This window comes from Anabrus simplex, chromosome 2, assembly GCF_040414725.1.
Source record: "Anabrus simplex isolate iqAnaSimp1 chromosome 2, ASM4041472v1, whole genome shotgun sequence".
Taxonomy (NCBI): domain Eukaryota; kingdom Metazoa; phylum Arthropoda; class Insecta; order Orthoptera; family Tettigoniidae; genus Anabrus; species Anabrus simplex.
Genome location: NC_090266.1, coordinates 41,732,656 through 41,750,031, shown reverse-complemented (window position 1 = coordinate 41,750,031; position 17,376 = coordinate 41,732,656). Strand labels below are relative to the sequence as shown.

The window sequence follows — 17,376 nt, the reverse complement described above, 5'->3', positions numbered from 1 at the left end:
TTCTTTTCTGAGAATAAGGTATATTATCTCAAATGTACGTCAATCAGCTTGGAATCATTAGACTCTGTTTACCGGGCGAGTTGGCCATGCGGTTAGAGGCGCGCAGCTTGCATCCGGGAGACAGTGGGTTCGAATCCCACTGTCGGCAGCCCTGAGGATGGTTTTCCGTGGTTTCCCATTTTCACACCTTAATTAAGCCCACGACCGCTTCCTTCCAAATCCTAGGCTTTTCCTATCCCATCGTCGCCATAAGACCTATCTGTGTCGGTGCGACGTAAAGCCACTAGCAAAAAAAATGCTAGACTCTGTTTATAGGTTACCGTACATAAATCACTTGAAAATAATAATAATAATAATAATAATAATAATAATAATAATAATAATAATAATAATAATAATAATAATCTAGCCTACTGTTCACTGTACTCGAGAAAGAAACGTGTTTATGACATTACTGAAAGGAAACTCGAAATACTAACCCAAGAATGTTTCGTTAAATGTTAGTTTTACTCGGCGTGTATCCAGTTTGAAATCTCCTAATTTAATACTTAACTCAAAAATGTACCTTGTTTTTTCAAGTTAAGGCTTATTAATTTTGTCATTTATAATGCAGGTCACAGTGAACAGTGAGAGGTGTTTTCTTACAGGATTTAACGACTGAATCTCGAAAAGTGATCTCACTAACGTACACATATATATTTTAATTCCAACTGAATGAGTGGTTCTGAAGGTAGGACTAGGAGTGATCTAAGAGCAGTCAAGGCGATGACTATTTTAATGGTAAATTGCGACTCGGGGGGGGTGTCCATATTTGAAATTAATTCAGCTACAATTTTATTGGGAAAGAGGTGGTTAAGGCCAATATGCTGAGTATCGTCCTAGGAGATGAAGTGAGATATCACTTCCAGAGTGGTCGAGAGTGCGTTCTGAACCTCTGGTATCGTCACGAGGCTGAATCCACCAAATTTGCAACTCTCATACCATAAACTAGGAACCCTATCCAAGCAATCAGGCGGAAAGCTAGTAGGCCAAGAATCGACAGTGGGTTGTTCTACGTGTAAACGATCGTCTGGAAACACTGAACAAGAACCTAAGGAAAATACTCAACAGTAAGATGCAATAAAATCAAATTACGCATCACTAAGGCGAGTGAAAAGTGCCTTTTACTCACCTCGATAGGGGGCGCAGGGATCGTCCTAGGCCGGATGTTAGTGAGATCTTCATAGATGACGCCATTCCCGTTGGACACTTCACATCGGTTCTGAGGTGAAGTCTTACAAGGCAAGAAGTTTTGCATTTTCCTTTTGTGCCTGTAGAAAGAGGAGTATATGAATTAGACCATTATAGCTGGAAGCTAGTCAGCAACACCACATAAAAGTCACAAGAAACACCAAATGTAGTACACAGGTCGGCATAAAGAAGGAGCTCTCGTTCTAGCACTGCCACGAGAACTTTCCTGTGATAAACTATAACCTATTACAACAGGAAGGAAAAAGATTAAACACACTCTTAAAGAAATCCACCTGTTCATGTCAACACAATCGAGAAATACTGAAGGTTAACTTGGATTTCGTCTGCAGAGAAACGGAGTCCGAGCTGGGCGTGGACCACTCCAGTTATCGGTTCGGTCGATATGTAAGTTCGCCTCGCACGACTTAGATTAGTAATTGTATGGTTTTTATTTCATGATATGTTATACGAGGTATTCAAGCAGCGTCCGTCTGCAGTCGAAGATTCCAGACACCTTTTAATGAAATATGCATTCACTCCGAACAGCTGCGGTTCTGTATTTCTTTTAATGCCCGTCATACATTTTACTTTTCCCCTGCAATATGCGGGTTATTTCAGCGGACGCTATTCTTTTCAGGCTTTCTAACAGATGAAAGTTGCATACGCTGATGTCGAGGTGAACGAGTGGGCATTAACCCGTACTAACAATCCTGTTATGAGAAACGTCTCTTATTGATTTCTAAGAATACTAAGCATTATGCGCACTGAAAATATGCACAGTTTGCTTCAATATCGGACGACAGTTCTGAGACCGGTGTCTCTGCATTTACAATATCTTCAAAATATATCGGCCTTTTTCTTCTTCCTGAAGTTACAACACCCTCTAGACCAATGTTTACATCAAGCGGTGAAACTAGAGATTCGCCTGAATGTTTTCAGGTCTTTGATCCAACAAATAGCAGCTGAAGAAAGCAGAAAGCAAGTGTATTAAATGTAAACTTCACGAAATTTTTATAAAGCCTTAAAAATTAATCAGCAGGCTGGTTTTTGCCCGTATGACCAGGCAAGTTGACCTGGTCGTTAATCTTAAATTTCGTTGTCCATTATGGCGTAATTTGGTCTTCGTTTGCTGATTAGAAATCAAGGAGGATCACGACATCCATTGGCTTCCCGCTTTCGGACGAGGGCAGAAAACACCGAGGAAAAACCTGACCAAATCTGCATGTCAGTGTCTTTTAACGTTCCAAAGGGCTCTCAATGACTCCAGAAAATTTGCCTCTGGCTTCTTTCAGTGGAATGCACACTGATGATAAGAAATATTCAACACCAAATATTAGACCTAGAGACATGGTCATGTGCGAATGATGTGCTGAAGAGACTTTTCCAACAACACTGTTTCATGAACATGACCTGAGAATTCACCTCTTCCACAAATTGTGTTCCACCAGCACTGAGCAATGGAGATACAGGGGGAGTGACCGCGGTTTCATTCGGGAGATGCAGCCCTGAAGATAGTTTTCCTTGGTTTTCCATTTTCACAGAAGGCAAATGACGGTGCTGTACCTTAAATAAGGCTACGGTCGCTCTCTTCCCACTCCTAGCCCTTTCCTGTCCCATCGCCGCCATCGTCGTGTCGGTGCGACGTAAAGCAAATTGTAAAAATAAAATTAAGAAAACAATGGAAATATATGATGACATGGCTATGAGCGTTACTCTGATCCTGTTTCAGAGGGATTCAACGAAGTTATTCCTCCTGCTATTCATGCACTAATATTTCAGCAGTTCTTAAACGTCTAGTCTCGGAGAGCACATACCTGGGAACTCATGCCATGTCCAGTGTCTTGGCAATGGACTGCTCTTGTCTTTTGAGATTCGCCCATTGGCAAGTACTAATGATACAAGAAATAAGCTACTTTATTTCCGGTCGAGTCAGTAATCAACCTTACTTGTTAATGGATGTTGTACGTTTGACGCAAGAATTGGAGGGGAACCTAATCCTGGAACTATGCGAGTTTATCTTGACATACACGGTGTAGCATGCCTGCAACACGATCTCAAAAATGATGTGAGGAGCCTCTGGAAGGAATTTCGTGAACTAGTGCGTACTTCTCATGTACTTTATGTTGTTAACAGAATACTCTTGACATCGGCTGCAGTGTGGATTTTACAGTGGTATCTACTGATAAAAATTACATCATACTGCACTGAGTTGATGTCTGGAATTCATCTGGCTTAACAGAAGCCATTCCTAGACTCAAGATTCAACCAATAATTTGCCGAAGTAGAACACCAAACGAAACCGATACATGGATACAATGGCTTCACACTGCTTTCTTGCACAAAATGCGAAGTGTTTCTTTGTTTTAATAAAGGCAAGAACTGCTACTCACGTTTCCACCAGTGGCCCAGAAGGAGAGCTCTGGTATTTTTGGCCGCATTATATAGCGTTCCTAAAGTGTGGGAACTGGAACCAAGAAAGTAGGCTGAAACATGAGTCAATCTGCAGTTCTATCAGAGAATGAACAAGATGTATGCAAATACGGGGAAGGTTGAGAGGAAGAGCACTCGCGTATGTGTGTACTGTACACAGGTTGTTCAATCTGCCGAAACTAATTTTCAGTAATATATTTATAAACTACCTGAAGGAGGTTAAGTTCCAGATTTCAAGTTCCTAAGTATTGAAACAGAAATGTGAGCAATACCTCGTACCACACAGTGCTCTTCCTATCCATGTCACGCCTCCCAGCCCATACTGATATGCAGTCCATCAGAACAATTTCCGTTGAGTTCATTTTCCTGTGCTAATCCGTATAGTAAAACGAACCTTAAACGCATTATACTGTAGGAGTGCATAAATAATTCACGAAAATATACATACCGGGCGAGTTGGCCACGCGGTTAGCGCCGGCAGATAGTGACGTTCGAACCCCACAGTCGGCAGCCCTGAAGATGATTTTCCCTGTTTACCAGTTTATATACCAGGAAAATTCTGGGGGTGTACCTTAATAAAGGCCACGGCCGCTTCCGTCCCACTTCTAGCCCTACGGTATGACAATATTCATTTTCCTTTGCATATTGGCAAAGGAAAATGAACGTAACGAACATTGTTCTGAGGGACTGCATATGCATATGTTGTTGGTAGGCGTGACCAGTCTTCAGGAAAATAATGGATAGGAAGAGCATTGTGGGATACGAGGTACTGCTCGTGCACCGTCATTACACATATCAAAATATTTGAGTGTGATTTTATATAATCTGATGATGTTCTTTTAAGAACGAAACATATCATTGCAATTTAATTAAGTACTGTTACCAAGTCCGCCTGCGTAGCGTAACGGTTAGTCCTCGGGGCACCCCGTACTGCCAGAAATTTAAGAATGGCAGGAGGGCTGGTGTGTAGTACAGGCAGCTCACTCCCATTAGGGTTGCACCACCTCAGGATGAGGCACGAGTTTACTTACTTTTACCATATGGTTTTTCAGGTTGTTTATAAATATATTACACAAAATTAATTTCGGCAGACTGAAGAGACTGAGTAGAAACTGAAAAGAGATGGCTTCAGATATTACAAAATGTCGAATGTGAAACGAATGTTTATCCATGATGTAACATATATCATATGCAACAGCAAAAACAGAACTCTATTTGTCCTTTGAACTACGGACATAGAATTTAAAAACAAATTCACTAGCAATAAATCTTCCTTGCAAACAAAAAGACATTTTAAATATCACAATAAAAATCTTGCATTTAAGAGTCGAAGTGGTGATATGACTCGTCTATCACTCACATCCTCAAAGCTCATACTAGTCTCAGTCCCAGGACAAACTAGCGATTGGTACTTGCCAACACGATCATCATCACTGATTCCGATTTTCCGTGCTTGGAGTGAAGACCAGCAGAGCAACTCAACATTTTACGTCTGGAACTAGCACCTACGAGACTAGTGATTCATTTAAAATGTAATCTTAAACCATAGCGTGTAACCAGTAATTTTCTGAAAAATCACGATGTGCATTACTCCATGATCTTGATCTTCCATTCGCTTCTCTTGTGATGGCAAGCTTAGATTTCGTACGTGAAATACTCTCACGTACCAAAAACATTTGTAATCGATGTTGATTTTAACTGTGATCTGCATTATGGGAATGCTCCCTAGTGAGTAATATAGTGGTTGGATCGAAAGCGAAATAATTAGGGTAATGGTAATGCTAATGAGTGATTTCAATTGCCAGGATACGAAACAGAACGAAAGTGTATGGCGAGGTACCGGGAAAGTTAAGTGGAAAATACTTAGTGGACTTCTGTATCAGCATGAAATTATGTGCTTTAATTTCTTCAAGCACACCGATATACCAGATCGATAACCGACGGCACATTACTTCCGTAATTTATGAAAATTAAGATAAAGACGCCTGTAGTGCAACGTGCCTGTTGAAATCATGATAATTAAAACCCTAGAACGGTAGATCACCTTCGTGCAACATGGCGTGGTGCGCCCGTCTCTCAGTGATACGATGTCTAAGTTAATAGTCGCCATCAAATGACACAGACGTCAAATTTTGGTGGTGTAGGAGTGTTTTGTCTTTCAGTTTGAGAGCCTTTGAGAAAGAAATGAAAATTTACAGTTGGTTTTCTGGCTAGACGTGGGAGTACTTTGATCACTTCTAAGGTCTGAGAATCAAAAGAAAATGACTGATAACTTTGTTAATGACACAAAATCTGGGCGCCTAATTTCCAAATATTTGCGTGATAGTACCGACAGGGGTCACTTTGTGATGTATGTTACAAAGACTTTGATTACAATGCACGAAATAATGCCAGAGGTAATTAATTTAAATAAAGACCATGTCATAAATTTAAAAGAAGAACATCGGAAGCATCAATCTGGATACTACTGTATTCTGAAAAACAACAGGAAACATTGAAAACACTAGCATGAATAACTCTGACATCACATTTAACCCTATTGGCAGGTTCTATCCTGCCACAGTCCGGTGGTATTCGAAGGTGCTCAAATTCACCAGCCTCGCATCGGTACATTTACTGGCACCTCAGCGTCTCCAAAAATCGTAAATGTAGTTAGTGGGATGTAAAGGCAATAGCATTATTATTATTATTATTATTATTATTATTATTATTATTATTATTATTATTATTATTATTATTATTATTATTAGTTAACCCTCCAAAAATCATGCACATCCGTAATATTTCGGTCTGTGTACAAAAATAATTAATATTTTCATTAATTCAAATAATTCTAATAATTAATTTTGCCACGATTTCATATAATTTTTTATTTTTGTTAATTGAGATTTGTGTTTGTGTGTAACATGGGTACGTCAGGATTCCGATAAATGTTCAGAGAGGTTTTTCCGTGTAAATGTAACTTGACAGTTAAGCTTGCAGAGTTTGTAGAGTTAAGGCGTAGGACCTTCCGTTTTACGAATATGTATTAAATTACATTATTCTTCATTTGTTGTAATTATATAATACCAATATAAATGGTCCGTTATTGGACATTATAAATTTTCCAGCTAACTCATTCCTGGTTGCCAGCGTTTCGCCCTCGTGTGCTATTTTGGGCTCATCAGTTGGTACCTAGCACACCTACTCTTCCTATGGGAATCAACATCTATATCATGTAATTATATATCCAGTTAGTAGAATACCGCAAGGCCTATGTCTATTTTTAAAAGAACTATGGCGCATATGCCATTATTCTAGGCATCAGGAGTCGTTTATCGTCTTCTGTACATTGTTTATGCATTGATATATTCTTCAGTTACTTCTCTGAACTCCTTTGGGAAGTGTTTACGACTTGCACCTCCCTTCATCCAGGGGCTGCCTGGCCGAGGCGGTAAAGGCGTGCTCGGCTCGCCCGGAAGGACGTGGGTTCGAATCCCCGTCAGGAAGTCGTAAAATTTAAGAAATGAGAATTCCACTTCCGGAGGTGCATATGGCCCTGAGGTTCACTCAGCCTACACCAAACATGAGTACCAGGTTAATTCCTGGGGGCAAAGGCGGCCGGGCGTAGAGCTAACCACTCTACCCCATCAAGTGCCGAGGTTACGGATAGTGGAAGCCTTTACCTTCCACCGCTCCAAGGGCCTTCATGGCCTGTACGGAGATGACTTTGCTTTTACTTTTACCTCCCTTCATCCCTGGTAAGCGATGATTGATTAAACTATACTTTATTACGATTTCAAAATGCCTTCGGTTCTTACACAGTCGTCGAATAGTCTTACATAGTTGTGCGAATCTTTGAACCTGAATCCAATTGCATACGATAAATTTTATCGTGATTCCATACAGGCAATTTACAATTAAATAGGAAAACGGTAATATATTTTCACACCTAGTCAATAGTTATTTGCAATTTTTAAATTGAGTCAAGGCCTACCAGGGCTGTCGCAAAAAGGGGCTTTTGTGTATACTACTACTACTACTACTACTACTACTACTACTACTACTACTACTACTACTACTAATAATAATAATAATAATAATAATAATAATAATAATAATAATAATGCAACAAGACTTAACGTGGTCCTTGAATTATAATGATAACCTACAACCTGTTTTCCAGTCAGTGACCGGGTTAGGAATCAGGAATGGAATGAATGAAGCCCCCATCCTGCTGCGAGGATAGGAATTTTACCGGTTGCCGAGGCCTGTCGCACTCCTCTGGGGCAATGATGAATGGCTGACAGATAAAATGAAATGATGTTGGAGAGTTTTGCTAGAATGGAAGATGACAGGGAAAACCGGAGTACCCGGAGAAAAACAAATCTCACGTGGAGTGACCGGGATTTGAACCACGGAATCCAGCGGTGAGAGGCTAACGCGCTACCGCCTGAGCCACGGAAGCTTTCAGTGGTGCAATCTATGTTCGAATTATGTTAGATGATTTACCCATATTAGATTTGTTTTCATCGTTCATGTCCAATTCGTAATGATTTACCATCGATATCTGTTTATCAATTTCCTGATCATGACAAATAAGGACGTGAAATTAAATGTCCGTGGTCTGTTATGCCGATACTTTCTGACATGGCACGTTTAATTTTATTTCAACTACACCATTACGCTCGTCGTCTTTGTTAACGATACCGTACTTTACTCTACAATGCTCTTAAAAAACCCAATGGGCAAATGAGCAGCAACATGTATGATATTTCATGTTATTTTCCGCGCCTCGACACGCAAGCGGCCCCGCAATGAGAGTCAAGTTCGCTTGGAGTCGCGAGGCTTAATGCGAACCGAGACCGGTGTTCGGAGTCGATGGAGTCGACGCTCTCGATTCCAGGCTTCAGTCGCGCCCATCCCTAATGTTTAGTGGCCTGCAGAATGCAACACAAAATGGTGCTCAGCGCGCGTGTGTTATGCGATACACGATTCGTGGAAAATCTGTGAGGAACTTTTTGCGCAGGAGTTTAAGACTGGAAGTGTTTTGACAAAACCTCCAGCAAAGCTGCGATGCAATACTTACTGGCAAAATGGCGTAAAAACAGCAACTATCCGAAAAGAGTTCGAACAGCATAAAACATTGCTCGAGTGAAGAAACGCCTGCAACGAAGTCCGACGAAATCTCAACGCCGTTTATCTGTGCAAGTGGAAAATAAGAGACCGTTGTGTCGAAACGTTATCAGAAAGGTCCTGCATCTGTTTCCTTACAAATTTACGGTTGTGGTTTCGTTAAAGCGTCCAGATGAACCTTCGTGTGTTGAGCACGCGCCACATGTGACAGCAACAGAATGATGCACCGAAATCACGGTTTCCAGCATTTTCTGTGATGGGCAACTAACAAGGGACAATTCCGCGTCACTCTCATAAATATTATCCGGGCCAGTTTTATTGTGCCCACCCTGTGTTATTAGTTTACGTCCTACTAATTACTTTTACGGTTTTCGAAACATCTAGAGGTGGAAAAGCTCCGGGAAGTGCTCGCCAGAGTCAACATTCTCAGAGGAGAGCAACTGAGGGAAAACGGCCGATCATTTTGATGTTTGCTCGCTACTGCGAGTGATAAACGCAAGCTGAAAGGCACGAAAATGCTAATCACTGAATCGTTGAAATGAACACGTAAAGACGTTTTAAATTCTGCATGAAGAATGAGTCCACTCAAGACTGGATGTATCACGTTCTGCTTCCAATGAAAATGAATGAAAATCCACAACCTGTTTCCAGTCATACGTCCGGGGAAACCCCGTCTAGCGGCGAGAATAGGAATTGTGCCGGCTGCCGAAGCCTGTCGCACTCCTCCGGGATTCTGATTCCAGATGGTGCCAAAATCTTTACTGCCACACATGCGGAACTGAAGAATTTGAAGTTTTAGTGGGATAAACGATAAATGCAATGTTTGTTCTAATTCATATTATTGCGTTTTACAGAGAGAGATAGAGCGTGCCAGGGAGTGATGGTCACCTGTCTCATTCATCAGGAAGTTGAGACGAGTTCCTCCTTTTAAACAGCATGTATTCTTTACGATCTACTTGACAGAGTTCCCACCACCCGCCCAGTCCTTTCGTCAGCTTTCTGAAGTCGCGAAGATTGTAGCCTGTCAGCCGATACCGGTTTAGAGAGCCCTATCCTAGTAAGTTGATTTCCCCGTCTTGCATTCCTATTGGTGGTATGGATCGAATTCAGACGTGAGGTTATGACTGGCCAGAGTGTGCCCTGCCGCTATGCGCAGGTGTTAAGGCAGAATGACCTTTGGCCTCTCGTAGTTACCTAGTTGACTGAATAGCGGGTTAGGCAGTCCCTTGTATAGTGACGCAAGTGTGATAACAGGTATAACTTGAAAACAATATTCTCTCACCCATGGGTAACTAATGTAGATATCGAGCTCGAATATTATTATTATTTATTATTATTATTATTATTATTATTATTATTATTATTATTATTTTACGATCGTGATAATTATTATTATTTCTTGCATGTATAGCTGTGAATTGTTACATCCATTTAGTATTACTGTTATTTACGTAGCCGAATGATCGTATTATGTGTGAGGTTATGTCATGGAACATATGTCCTACATAGACATTGATATCAGTTCCGTTTGTACTCGTAAATACCTGTAAATTAATAATATGTAATTTATTCTTACCTGTATATATAAACTGTAATCCGTAATTGTGAAACACACTGTAACTTCCAGAATGGTATAGACACTAAAATAATTGAGAATATTCTATATATAGTAATCTATGCATTGAACACTCTAGAAGTATCACGCAGATATTTTTTTAAGGTAACTTTCTAGACGCCTGGCCAGGCACATGTATAAGGAGGCGATCTGGACAGCGACGACTGAGTTGTGGAACGAGTTGCTGAAGTTAGTGATTGGTAGTTGTTGGAAGAGAGTTGTTGGTTTGACATGCTGTAAACGCAGTCTCCATATTGAAGTGACATGCTTGTACGCAGTCATCTGTTTTATTGGTGTTCCAAGGTTGTAACCTCTATGTGCTGTATTATTCATTTGTTTTCAATAATGGCGACTTTGTTTATATCCTCGAAGTGAACTGTTTGTTGTGATACTGTGATTAAGGTTATGTGTGTTAATTTGTGTATATACGTGAATAAAATTAATTGTACTAACTGACAGCATTTCGTGTGCGTCTATGTGGCTACGTTAATAGCTTGTTCGCTCTGAGCCTCCGTCTTTCCTACGACTATGACCAGAGCTCGGAAGTTGAAGACTTATAAAATGCCTAAAACTGACCTGTACAAAGACATAAAATATCTAAAAAGGACCTAAAACTGGCAAATAGGATGTAAAAATGCGATCCAAATTCATTCATAATTTTATTTTTAATTGCATATTTAATGTAGGAATATGTTTTAAAATGCAAAATTCTGGCGGTATGCAACATACAGTGCAAATATATATGAGTGAAACACTTCGTGTTTCAGACATTATAATTTTTAGATTAACAATTTAACAAAAGGAATTCGTGTTTGTAAAAAAAAGTACTTGCAATTTAGAATGAAAGGTTTCTTCCAACTACAGTGAATTCATCGAACCCGCAATGGACATCCTGGAGAAATTAGTTTAACTGAATCATATTTGGCTTAACCACACTAGGGTTATAGAAATTCGAATTCGGAAACCTTATCTAAGCTGGCTTTGTAGTATATCACAATGGTCACCTCCAGGTTCTTAGCTGTAAGGGATCGTCGGTTTTCGAACAGCTATTTGTTTTACGTCGCACCAACACAGATAGGTCTTATGGCGACGATGGGATAGGAAAGTGCTAGGAGTGCGAAGGAAGCGGCCGTGGCCTTAATTAAGGCACAGCCCCAACATTTGCCTGGTATGAAAATGGGAAACCACGGAAAACCATCTTCAGGGCTGCCGACAGTGGGGTTCGAACCCACTATCTCCCGGATGCGAGCTCACAGCTGCGCGCCCTTAACCGCACGGCCAACTCGCCGGGTTTTCCGAACAGCATTTTGTAAAACATCGAGAAACTTCTCTCCACATTAACGGATGTTAAAGGTGCATACATGAAACAGATGAGGTGTTCTTCAAAAACACTCGCATCAAATTTTTCTCCTTTCAATATTTCACTTATCTTGCGCATAATTTGATACCCTTGTTTTTTTTCAAGCATTCGTTTCATTTTTCATTTCGTGTCATTTCATTTTCTCTTTTACTACCGGGAAGATGATTAAGATATAATGGACGAACTAATGATGATTCGAATTAGAATGGGAAGTGCAAATATAGTCGAAGGAGGTGAAGTTGCAAAAAAAGCCGTTAAGGCCTGAAAAAGGCTAAAAGAAGATTTTTAAGCCAAAAACGCTGAAAAAGTTTTAAAAATGACAAATGAACCCATCTACGATGACGGAGAATGAACAACACTCGAGAAGAAAGACTTTTCATCAACTACCGAGCCTTAGATAGGACATACAACATGAATGTGGGTATTTCTAGTGAACAAATCAATTCCTGTAATAAGGCGAAGTGTCCGGTTCTGGACGACTTGCAACTTAAACAGGCCCATATAGGACAGGCATATTCCAGTAGCGGCCTAATCGTAGCGACAAACAGCAGGAGCTCGTTTTCTGTTGAAAGGCTGTTGTCAGAGTTCAGTAACGGGAATAACTGGGATACCCTTCTGTACGCTATGGCCGAAATTTGAGATATGTGCTGACGAAACGTCAGTCCTCCATCCAGGGTAAAACGTGACGGCCTCAGTTCCTGGAAGCCAGCAGTCCATCACAGCCTGCGCCCTGCTGAGTTAACGAGTTCTAAGTGATCCCTGCTTGGTGCGGAGAGGTTGCCAAACCATTTTCAAACCCACTCTCTTCAGTCTTTGACCTGTCTTCACGTCGAGTGCAGTAGACGATTTGGCAACTCCGGCTACAGTAGACGTAGTACTGTAAATCCTATAAGCCGCTAATAGACACCGGGCTGCCACTGAAGAGTAGTGGTGTGAGGCGAGGTCGTCATGTTTTGTCCCGAAGTATACTTATAGGTTGGGAACCATCTGATGACTTCGCCAAAGAAGTGCAGGCCGTCCTCAAATCTCGAAGTACGTTTAGTGAAAAGGGTTGAATGACTCTTATTTATAAGTTTGATCTCCAGTGTTCGAACCAGGGTTTGAGAGAGGAGAGGCACACCGGCCGTGTTAGAGCGGACAGAGGATAGCGCCTCTTTTACAGAAAATTTTATTTTCCTCTCTGAGAGGCAGCTCGCGATAAGAGAGGTCAAGTGGAATGGAAAACAGTTATATCCATCTTATAAATTAATCCTCCATGCCAAACCTTATAGAAGGCTTGAGAGAGATCCAGAAAGCAAGCTCCTGTGTAGTTTTAGTTATGTCCTAAGTCAGTCCAAGTAGTTGATGAATCCCGGAGTGCTCTTTGCTCGTCTAGCTACACATTGAGGTCGTCAACTGTCCTTTAGAGACGGGATAGAAGAGAAACAGGCCTGCAGTTCTGTGCGAACGTCCGGTAAGATAGAGGTTTGGGGGGAGGGGAGCTGATTTCTAGCAGGGTGGAAAACGAGTGAAACGAAATATAGCATTAAATAACTTAGAGAGAACGGTGATAGCCTTCTTGGGGAGGTGCTTTAGGAATACCGCTGAAATCCCCTCCAGGCCGGGGGTTTTCCTGTTTTCGGCCTTTAAATTTGCGATATGACCTCAGTGGTAGAGACGAATTTAAGTTCCAGAGGCGGGTAAGGGTTCGTCTCCTTCGAGCAGGTTTTCCTCCACCTCGTCAATTAAATCCCCATCCGCAGGTTCGGCATTAGGAGAACATTTCGTTTCCAACTTTCCGCAAGTGCCTCTGCCTTTTCCTCATCAGTGTAGTCTGGACCGGGTATGCCTGTCATTTCACCAGGAAACTTGCGAGTCATGAGGTGGACGGGGCCGTCAGCTGAGCTTAAGTCGGATAATTTCGACTGGAATTCTGCTCTACAGTGATGTTCCAGTAGTGTTCTGAGGTTCCAGAGAGCCCTCGTGTTCATCCACAAGGCCGAACCCTGTTCTTCAGGTTGATGTGTTGCAGCACCACAATAGGGAGGGAGCTCAGTGAGGGTCCTACGGAGGAAGATTCAGCGGCATTCCTGATAGCCGAAGTAATTACGTCTGCTTGGAGGTCAATATCCTAGCTGACCGAATGCTCGTATTTAGTTCCCATTATTCAGCGGGACAGTTTTGGTGCTCCTGAACCTGACCCTGGAAGTGATCCCTCTCATCAGGGCCCTTCCTCCTGAGCAGGTACTCTGTCGTCCCCTTTCTCTTCCGGCGCTTTATGCTTTTCAGGCATCACTAAACGAAAATAAATTTAACATCGATAGCCTAGTTCCAGTACCACGTATCTGACAATACTCTTCCCGTCCATTATTTTCCGTAAGACTGGTCACGCCTCCCAGCTACATATGGATATGCAGTCCATCAGAACAACTTACGTTTTCATTTTCCTATGGTGTGTGTAAAGGAAAATGAACCTGAAGTACGTCATACTGTAGCAGTGCGTAAATACATCATGCAAACATACATTCCTGTAGCACAGTGCGGTAGGATTCATTTCCCTTCACACATTAGATACGAGAATTTAATAATAATAATAATAATAATAATAATAATAATAATAATAATAATAATAATAATAATAATAATAATAATAATAATAATAATAATAATAATAATATTTTGTTACGTCCCACGAAGTACCTTTTACGGTATTCGGAGACGTCAATGTGCCGGAATTTAGTCCCGCAGGAGTTCTTTTACGTGCCAGTAAATGTATCGACACGAGGCTGACGTATTTGAGCACCTTCAAATAGACTACTACTGGACTGCACCGGGATCGAACGTGCCAAGTTGGGGTCAACCGTCTGAACCACTCAGCTCGGTGAGAGGAAAATGAACACAACGAAAGTAGCTGCGAGTAGAGCATTGTCAGATACGTGGTATTAGAACTAGGCCATCGATATACATTGCATTTCTCAAAACCTGTTTGGCACTTAGTCTTCCGTTCTCCGTACTTGAAATCGGTCGATATGGGAAATGGGAGAGCGAATTGTTGTACGAATGATCAAATGCGTCGAGTGAAACGTACAATAGTACATCAACCCAAAGTGTACAAACGCGGCCTCAGTCCATGTTTCATCAAGTAAATATTAATAGAGCAAAGGTGATGTTTTCCGCCATACATAAACCACATCGTGCAACACATATGACAGACTTCCTGCTGAACACATGATTATTATGGCTGGCTTTATCTCTAACCTGACCCGTCACAGTCATTGCAGTTTACGTAAGAGAGGCGGCGCCTGTTAACGCGCTATAACTTTGCATCCCACCGTCGGCTGTCCTGAAAATGCATTTCTGATGTTTCCCTTCCCATTTCCACTTCCAGGACAGTTCCTATTCATAGGCCTCAGCCGATTCCTGTCACCTCCTTAATTTACTCTTCATTAGCTCCTCAAGAGAGGTTGGCGACAGGAAGGGCATCTGGCCGTAAAAACAAGCCATATAAATACATATCACTTCTCCCTCGACCCCATATCAAGATACGGGAGTAAGAGGTAGACATACGTTCTGCATATTGCAATTACAATTTCTTTTTTGTTTGACCTCGCACCGGCACAGACAGGCCTTATGGCGAGAATAGAACAAAAAAGGGCTAGGAGTGGTAAGAAGCGACCATGGTGTAAATTAAGGTACAGCCCTAGCATTTTCCTGGTGTAAAAATGGGAACACATGGTAGGCCATCTTCAGAGCTGCCGACAGTGTTCGAACCCACACTCTCCCGAAACCAAGCTCACAGCTGCGCGATCCTAACCGCATGGTAAACTCGCCACTCGGATTTTGGAAGGAAGGATGCGATCAGTGGTTGGGAGCAAGTTGGATGAAAATCAGTGTGGTTTCAGACCACGCAGTGGCTGTCAGGATCAGATTTTCAGTATGCGCCAGGTAATTGCAAAATGCTGCGAGATTATTTCGTAGATCTAGCGAAAGCATATGCCAGAGTACCGAGGGAAGAGATGTTACCCGTACTGGGGGGCTATGCGATTAAAAGCAGATTATTAAAAGCAATCAAAGCAATCAAAGCCATTTATGTTGACAATTGGGCTGCAATGAGAATTGGCGATAGAATGAGTTCTTGGTTCCAGATAAATACAGGGCTTAGAGAAGGCTGTAACATTTCACCCTTCTTTTCATATTTTACATGGATTATCTACTGAAAGGTGCCATGAAGGGATTCAGTTAGGTGGAAATGTAGTAAACAGTCTGGCCTATGCGGACGACTTGGTCTTAATGGCAGATTTTGCCGAAAGCCTGCAGTCTAATATCTTGTAATTTGAAAATAGGTGCAATGAGTATGTTATGAAAATTAGCCTCTTCGTGACTAAACTGATGTCAATAGGTAAGACATCCAAGGGAACTGAATGGGATACATGTAAACTATGAACAACAAAAGTGAAATATTACAGCCTTCTCTAAGCCCTGTAATTACCTGGAACCAAGAACTCATTCTACCATCAATTCTCACTGCAGCCCAATTGTCAACATAAATGCCTTTGATTGCTTTTAATAATCAGGTCTTAATCCCATAGTCCCCCAGTACGGAGAACAAAGCTGAAGTAGGTAAATAATTTCAAGTATCTAGGATGTGTGTTCTCCCAGGAGTAATAAGTGAGATTGAATCAAGGTGCAGCAAAGCTAATTCAGTGAGCTAGCAGTTGCGGTCAACAGTATTCTGTAGGAAGGAAGTCAGCTTCCGGACGAAACTATCTTTACATCGGTTTGCTTTTAGACCAACTTTCATTTAGTGGAGTGAAAGCTGGGTGGACTCAGGATTCTTATTCATAAGTTAGAAATAACAGACATGAAACCATATCGGATGGGAACAATTGCAGGAGGGTAATCGGGATGAGGAGACAAAGTATAAGTTAGGAATGAACTCGATGGATGATGCTGTACTAATAAACCAGATTCGATGGTGTGGTCCTGTAAGGCGAGTGGAGGAAGATAGGTTACCTACGCGAATAATGGACTCTGTTACAGTTGGGTGAGAGAAGTAGAGGGCGACCAAACCGGCGATGGTTAGACTCAGTTTCTAACGATATAAAGATAAGAGTTATAGGATTAAAAACGAAGCCACAGAACTAGTTAAAATAGAGGACTGTTGCGGCGGTTAGTAAATTCACAAAGGCTTGCAGACTGAACTATGAATAGCATAACAGTGTATCACGAAGATGTATGTATGTATGTATGTATATATGTATGTATGTATGTATGTATGCATGTATGCATGTATGTATGCATGTATGTATGTATGTATGTATGCATGTACACTGACTGACAGAGCAAATGCAACACCAAGAAGGAGTGGTTCGAAAGGGATGAAAGTTGGGGAAAAACAGAGACGGCACGGACGAATAATTGATGTTTATTTCAAACCGATATGCAGGTTACACAATGCGCATGGCAGCGACTCAGTAGGATGTAGGACCACCGCGAGCGGCGATGCACGCAGAAACACGTCGAGGTACAGAGTCAATAAGAGTGCGGATGGTGTCCTGAGGGATGGTTCTCCATTCTCTGTCAACCTTTTGCCACAGTTGGTCGTCCGTACGAGGCTGGGGCAGAGTTTGCAAACGGCGTCCAATGA

At 41.6% G+C, this 17,376-nt stretch overlaps 1 protein-coding gene across 1 annotated transcript in view; it reads right to left on the bottom strand.

The window, feature by feature from the left end:
• Window positions 1-17,376, bottom strand: part of pxb — a 281,818-nt gene that overhangs the window by 62,694 nt on the left and 201,748 nt on the right. Inside the window, exon 4 of the mRNA XM_067142350.2 lies at window positions 1,172-1,310. Within this exon, the coding sequence (XP_066998451.2) occupies window positions 1,172-1,310 (139 nt within the window). The remainder of the gene's footprint in view (window positions 1-1,171; window positions 1,311-17,376) is intronic.